At 49.0% G+C, this 7,197-nt stretch overlaps 1 protein-coding gene across 1 annotated transcript in view; it reads left to right on the forward strand.

The window, feature by feature from the left end:
• Positions 1–6,793, forward strand: part of LOC116951291 (ubiquitin-like modifier-activating enzyme 1) — a 29,696-nt gene extending 22,903 nt beyond the window's left edge. Inside the window, exons 18-25 of the mRNA XM_032969811.2 lie at positions 43–96; positions 510–615; positions 1,236–1,327; positions 2,349–2,435; positions 2,931–3,122; positions 3,793–3,882; positions 5,731–5,816; positions 6,352–6,793. Coding sequence (XP_032825702.2) covers positions 43–96; positions 510–615; positions 1,236–1,327; positions 2,349–2,435; positions 2,931–3,122; positions 3,793–3,882; positions 5,731–5,816; positions 6,352–6,478 — 834 coding nt within the window. The 3' untranslated portion in view covers positions 6,479–6,793. The remainder of the gene's footprint in view (positions 1–42; positions 97–509; positions 616–1,235; positions 1,328–2,348; positions 2,436–2,930; positions 3,123–3,792; positions 3,883–5,730; positions 5,817–6,351) is intronic.
• The last annotated feature ends 404 nt before the right edge of the window (positions 6,794–7,197 follow it).

Consider the following 7,197-nt stretch of genomic DNA (forward strand, 5'->3'; position numbering starts at 1 on the left):
CATGCTGTTGAAGACTATACCAGGGCCTCTTTGTCTTTGCAGCAAACCTCTTCCAGCATACGCAGCCCCAAGCGTCTGGAGTTCAGCAACACAAATGTGAGTACTCCAAGCGACCCCGACAAACAGCAGACGCTCGAGCACTCGAGAACTCCTTGCTTGCAGACTCCCCTTGCTCAGTGTGGTTGATCATAAGACCGTGGTTTAGCAGTTACAATTATAGAATCCTAAATTATTGAGGGTGTGTTGGCACTACGAATGTGGCACTCCCAGTTTTGACTTCCATTCACGGCTCGCGTCAGCGGCGAGTTATATCTGAAACCTGCGCTGGGCCTCGCCCAGGCAGACTCAGCCTTTCGATTGAGTACCTTGTGCAGTGTGTAAATGTCGGCACCGAAGAGGCAGAGGCGACCGTCGTGCGTGCCGTGCCGGCACTCCGCGGTGCTCGCTAGCAGCACTTGCCCCAATGGTCAGGGCGGTACCGGGGCATCGTTGTCTCTGTATAAACACAGGCCCTGCACGTGGACTACGTGGCGGCAGCAGCGAAGCTTTACGCTCGTGCGTACGGGTTTCCGGCGCCGACGGACCGGGCCTCTGTGGAGCGAGTTCTGCAGGAGGGTAAGAGTGCACCAGCATATAGAGCAGTGTTCTTCACTAATTTTCAAAGGGGTGGGGAGGCCACTTCCGCCGAGAAGACATCATCAGTGGGAGGGCCGCCACGCATTTGAAACCATTGGGGTTTGACAGCAGCACTATGATGATGTTGATGGGGGGTGTTTCCACATTTTGTGCATTGTCAGGGCGTGGGGGCACACGTCAGGGGCCACACTAAAGGCCACCAGGGGCTGCCAGTGGCCCACGGGCCTTGCAATGAACAACACTGATATAGACACTCGCGATTACCGGTACGCTTCTCGAACTCTTTTCCACTGCACAACCGAGCCATGCTGGGGCCGTGCCAAGCCAGCCGAGCGCCGATCAGGAGGTCGATAAGTTTGCTTTTTCCACTGAAACAAACCGAACTCGTCCTCCGACATCGGACGCAATGAACCGATATGCTCCCCACTGTCTATTCTCAACGCCTTCGCCAACCCGAACGAAACCGGCTCGGCGAAGCATGGTCAAACCAGTCCCGTGCGGCGCGTGGGGAGGCGATCGTACAGCGGCGAATATTAAAAGAGCGCAATACATTGTACTGTACACACGTGCGTGATGGTGACGGTTTGCTGACCCAACAGACGGATCGGCGTCTGAGGAGGGGCTTGGCGCTGAGTTGCCAACCCATGAATCTCTGGGACAGCTCGGCATTCAACCACTCGTGTTTGACAAGGTGACAATGCGGTGGTATCGGCACTTAAGCATTTTACAATTCACATCACGACTCCATACTAATAACTCAACACCCGATTCACAAAACCGAAGGAGGCAACCCACCGATAACACTCTGCTATTGTTGATGTAATTATCTGCTCAGCCACCCTAATATAGTTGTTGCTGTATTATCCATACCAAGAAGATTTAACAATTCACCCTTCCAGCGATTAAATTGATTATCACAATTCAGGGTTGCGATTTGACTCATGAACCATTTTTTATTTGGTCTCACGCTTTCTCACACCTCGAAAGTAGTTCTGTGTGCCACGTTAGCCGAAATGTACAATTGCGTATGGGGGGTTGTTGATTACCATACATTACCACGCTGGTCAGTGTGGACTTGATGAAGGCAAGGGAGGACAAGACCGGTACAGATATCACTCGCCGCTGATGTTAGCCGTGGCTCGCAACCGAATTTTGTGTCGCTCCCTCTGTAGACGTACTCTTGGGTGTGCTCCTGTCCTGGGCTGCTACGAGGTTGTTAGTCTCAGCCACCGGCCATCGACCCTGCAAGTGACATATTCCTGCTGAAGGCCACTGACTTCTCTTAGCAGTCCAAGTGAACCGGAAGAAAAAATAATATAACTATCTGTGCCGAGGCTCCTGCAAGGCCATGTGGCACAGTTTGGCGCCAGTTATCATAGAGTGCAGTTGTGTCGCTAAAGTTCTCTGCGGTGAGTGCAATGTATTTGAATAAAAACGGCGTCATGCCTCTCTAAATAGAATTAATGCTGAAGCGCTTGCCCGTTCCGAAATTCAGCGTTGAACAGGACACCGACCCTGCAGCTGCAACGGGAAAGGGTTAACTTGCAATGGAATAGATGAATGGACATGTTTACTCAATGTATGACCAGGTGACGGGCGCATGGACGGGCAAATAGAACAAATTGCATCATGCAAAATCGTGCAAACATCGTGGCGGAACAAAATCAGACGAGTGGTGTTTGCACCATTTTCTCGCTGCTCTGTGTTTTTAGGATGACGATGATCACATGAACTTCATTGTTGCTGCTTCCAACCTAAGAGCCGAGACATATGGAATCTCCCCAGCGGACAAACACAAGGTGTGGTTTCACATCCATCACTCGGAGGGGATCTCCCAGGAACTCTGAGTCACGCAATTTTTCCATGCTGTCATACTGACTTAGTGGTAAAGCGAGTGGCTCGCAATCGGGAAGGTTATTAGTTCAAATCTTGGTTGGGGGGAGGTTAACTCAACCCATCATCCCTCTGGGTTTAATAAAACTAGTATCACTTTGTATGTATGTTAAACTTACATAGCCAACTGTGCTAATTAGAGGTGCGGGGGAAGGAAAACAAACAATACAAAAAGCAGTTCTTGAATGAATTATCAATTTAGATTTAAAAGTGCATAGCTCCAATGGCTCCCTAATACCGAAAGGAAGGGCGTTCCAGACGGCCGCAGAAGCGCATCTGAAAGCTCGCGATGGGGTGACCACCGTCATTGTTCGATGGCCAGCCCGAAAGCCACTGTCACCGCTGCCGCGAGGATGACTGGAGTTCGCGCGACGGTTTTGTGTTCGGTGCTCGCTTCGCAGAGCAAGAAGATCGTCGGCAACATCATCCCCGCCATTGCCACATGCACGGCGGCCGTGGCGGGGCTGGTATGCCTGCAGCTGTACGCGGTGGCACAGGCACGCGGGGACAAAAGAGACTTCCACAACGCGTTCGTTGACCTGGGGAGGTGCAAATTCTCGATGGTCAATCCTGCAGGACCCACAGCTCACCAGGTGTCTCATCAGCATTTTCTTCTTTCTTTTCGTACGGCTGATGTAGATTACGATATATATATTTTTTGCAGGTAAGGCCCACTGATATAGCTCTTTTTCAGAAGCAACCTGGCCACAAATGATAGCTCAACGAAGTTGCTTATGTTGAAATTTATAGCAGCCAAAAAGTCCTAAACGCATGTTTCTAAACATGGAGGGAAAAACTGGACCCAAAGAAAAATCCATCCACATGACCACGAGGAGAGCATGAAACTCCAAATATGCAGGCGTCAGGGTCGGGATCAAATACACGACCTCCTGTATACCAAGTTAACATCTCGTCACCGTAGCTGTTTACATTCAGGTGGTCAAGCCAAATAACCACGGGATGGATGTCAGCCTTCTCGTAGCCCATCCTGTTACGTGATCGAAGCTTACAACGAAGTTCAGAATGCCCTGTACGTAGACAACCGCGCTAATCGGAGGTGCGTGTGTTCCTCTGTCTGCCCCTCGGTGCAATTCCACGCGAATATCTCTCCACGATTCGTTTCAAACACCTCGACTTGTATTTCCTTTACTTAGGCCGTGTCCGTTTTCCTAATCCATCTGTTGTAGCAGGGTTAATATTCGCCAATTGAAAACCTACTTTTTTGCACCCTTGGTACGTTTCCTTGTGCTCGGTGTGCCACAGTATCTCAATAAAGAGTGGAATGTGTGGGATCGGATCGAGGTGGATGGGCGACAGGACATGACCCTACAGCAGTTCCTGGATCACATGAAGGTGAGATGGCGACACAAAAGAATGAGGCCAGCGGTGGCCAACCGGCATCTCCCGAGCCGCATGCGGCTCCTTTAGTCCACCGCATGTGGCTCTATCGAAGGGGTGTAACGTCGAACGTACTCCTATGACAGTAGCAACGAATAATGAATGTCTCCCGTGCTGTGCCGAAAACTGTCTATATATACACACTTGGCTCTTTGCAGATCTCACGGGGTACTTTTTGGCTCGTGGTGTGTTACAGGTTGGCTACCCCTGCTGAACTAGGACACTTTTATAAAAGTTAGCGTCGAGTGACAATTGCGATCGATTCTTGGTAGGGGGAGGGGGTGCTTTTTGTTGACGGGGTATTTGTTTAAAAGAGCGCACACACACGGCTGTCGAGATCAGTGGCGTGGGCGTGATTGGCGTGTGGGCCCCGGGTTCACAGAATTAAATAGGGCCTTGTCCCAATTTCCATTCCTCTTCGAAGCTCAGAGCCTGGGCCCTTTCCCAGCCCTTGGGCCTCGGTACAGTTATTTTCTTTTAAACACAAGTTTGCTGAGCACAGGTCCAAAGGTCTAAAATGCCAAGCGGACAACAACAGACTGCACTGTGAAAGCTGCAATAGATCAAGAGCGGAACGCGTGTTTGAACTGAGCGAGATTATTACGAGAGCTTGTGTGGAAAAAAAAAGACGATTGGATGTAATTCTCAAGTGGAGCAGTGCGAGGGAAGAAACAAAAAGAAAAGTGGCTACGACCTGCTGTGTGGTGGATGAGTGAGTGGGTGAGTGAACCTGTTGTTGTAACCCGCATCGTGGTGTTTATTACAACACCACATGACATGAAACGGTCTGTCTGGCAGAACGAGTCCTCAACATGGGTGGAGGAGGATAGTTCACAGGAACAATAACCATGGTCGTAGTAGTAGCGATGGCAAAGTGATAATGAGACGACTTACCGCCGGTGAGCGTATGACTGAAGTGAATCAGTGAGTGCTGGATCATCATTCAGCTGGATTATTTTACGTTAAATTATATCAGGTGCGATGAGGTAGGAATTGGGTCCTCCATCCCAGATATGAGAGCAGTTTTCCAACTTTGGCGGATGTGTGCTTTGTATAGTGGTATTAATTATTCAGAGTTAAAGGAGACTTTGCCACAGACAAGAAAGCCAAAAGATTATTCGATGCTGCCTTAACCAGATTAGTAACACAGCTATTCCATGACAGGTGACATGAGATTGTTGCGCCAAATAGATTAATGGCTTTACAATTATGGCCAAGAATATCATTGTTACATATGATGGGAGGCAACCGTGGCATTGGCAGTCTTATGTGATATTATCATTATTATACTGCCTGTACGCTCGACACCTATGCCACTGGTTCAGGCTCAAGTCAAAATCTGTCCGGAGTTTATCATGCTTAAACAAATGGCTACTGGCAAACATTGGCACAGAGAGGCGCGCACGATATACTGGCGGTCCGCTCTCTAACATTACCCACCTCCCAGCATGAGAGAAACTAAAGCTAAACCTAACTATTTTTTATTTTTCCAGGTAAGGCCTACTGAGCTATATAACTCTTTTTCAGAGATGTATAGCAGCCAAATACTCGATAAAAGCACGTTCCTAAATGTGGAGGGGAAAACCGGAGGACCCGGTGAAAAATCCACATGACCACGGGGAGAGAGAGCCACGCAAACTCCAAATATTCAGCAGCCGTTAGGGTTGAACCCACGGCCTCCTGTATACCAGGCGAGAGAGTTGACATCTCCTAGCCACCGGGGAGCCCCCAAAGTTCTAGTTCACCGGTCTGTTGCGTGCGCAAAACCACCTCGGTAATCTGACTTTGAATGTCCCCTGCCAGGCGGAGCACGAGTTGGTGGTGATAATTGCGCTCTGCTCTGGACGGTTGCTTTACCCGCCGTTGAACGACGATAACCTCTCAAAACCGTACGTATAATAATATCCTGTGTTTTTTCATAACGCAAATTTTATATATAACACGATTAATGTATTAGGGAACACATTTTTTGTAGTGGGGATGCGAATTGGATATAACGCGATTAAGTAAATGGAACTACGTCACGCGAGTAGGAATAAGCGGCCATACGGCTGCCTCGGCGTAGCATCACACAAGGTGGGATGCTGCTGGATGCTTTTAGATGCTACCCACACACCTCTCTTTGTTCGGCCTGCATACACATTTCACGTGTTATCATGGACTGTGCTTTACCCTACATTCTATAATTTTTTATAACACGATTTTTCCATGTCGCAGTTCTTCAGGAACGCAACCACCACGTTATAGGAGAACACTATAGTAATGAGTTGTCTTTGATAGAGCCACCCTCCTTCAGGCTTGCGGCATCTTGAAGCGCTTTACAGGGGATTAGCGACTCGCATCAACCTCCCGTCTCAAGACATTTGAAAGTTGGATCGTGGTGCCACGCGTGCGTTGTTGCTGAAGCATGTTTGTTTTTAGCAGGCTTTCTCAAATGCTGCCAATGCCGGAGGAGCCCGGTGTGGGATACTTGGAGCTCATGGTGGCTTGTCACGGCATCGACAGTGAACAGGAACTAGACGTGCCACCCATCAAATACATCTTAGCCTGAGCTCATCAGATGCGCAGGAGTTGCGGCAAACGGACAGGACCACAGTGTGCTTGTGTACAGCGAATGAATGATAGCGTCGAGCGTGGTGAGGCTGCCAGGCCTGATACTGCACTAAAACACATTAAAAGCACTCAAAGAAAATGTTTTTTTGCTGTAAATTTAACGAAATGTAAAATTGTGCACTTTTGTTATAATCGTAACATAAAAATGTGGGGTGCATTACAACAAACATCGCCTACGAAGGTTTAATGTTTGCGAAGTACAACACAAGTACATTGATTACCAAAATAAATTTGAAAATACATGTGTCTTTTACTGCAGCGTTCACTTCAAGTTTTCACCTTCCGACACTTGCCAACAGCGTGTGGTCCTTTTAAACAAATTCCGCTGCGTTTCCGCAAAACCCGTCTGGCGCAGTGCAGCAGCAGCACTTGATGGGAGCCAAGTTCACTGCGAGTGACCCCTGCACTTGTGGTAAATTTATGGGGGGGGGGGCTAAGTTGTGCACTTCCATGAAGAAGTGATTCACCCTGCAGAGTCGTCAAGCACAGCAAGAGAGGCCCCAGGTGCCGTTTGAGAGGAACCACCTTAAACAGACTGTTGGGGCAAGTGCTGTTAGCGGGCACCTATTTCATGTACGTAGAAGTTCTTGTAGCCTAGCGGACCGCCAGGAGTCCACGGACCACAGGCTGGGAACCGTTGGTGTAGGCCAGTGTTCT

The sequence above is a fragment of the Petromyzon marinus genome, chromosome 42 (genome assembly GCF_048934315.1).
Source record: "Petromyzon marinus isolate PM22_M1 ecotype Great Lakes invasive population chromosome 42, UKy_Petmar_22M1.pri1.0, whole genome shotgun sequence".
Taxonomy (NCBI): domain Eukaryota; kingdom Metazoa; phylum Chordata; class Hyperoartia; order Petromyzontiformes; family Petromyzontidae; genus Petromyzon; species Petromyzon marinus.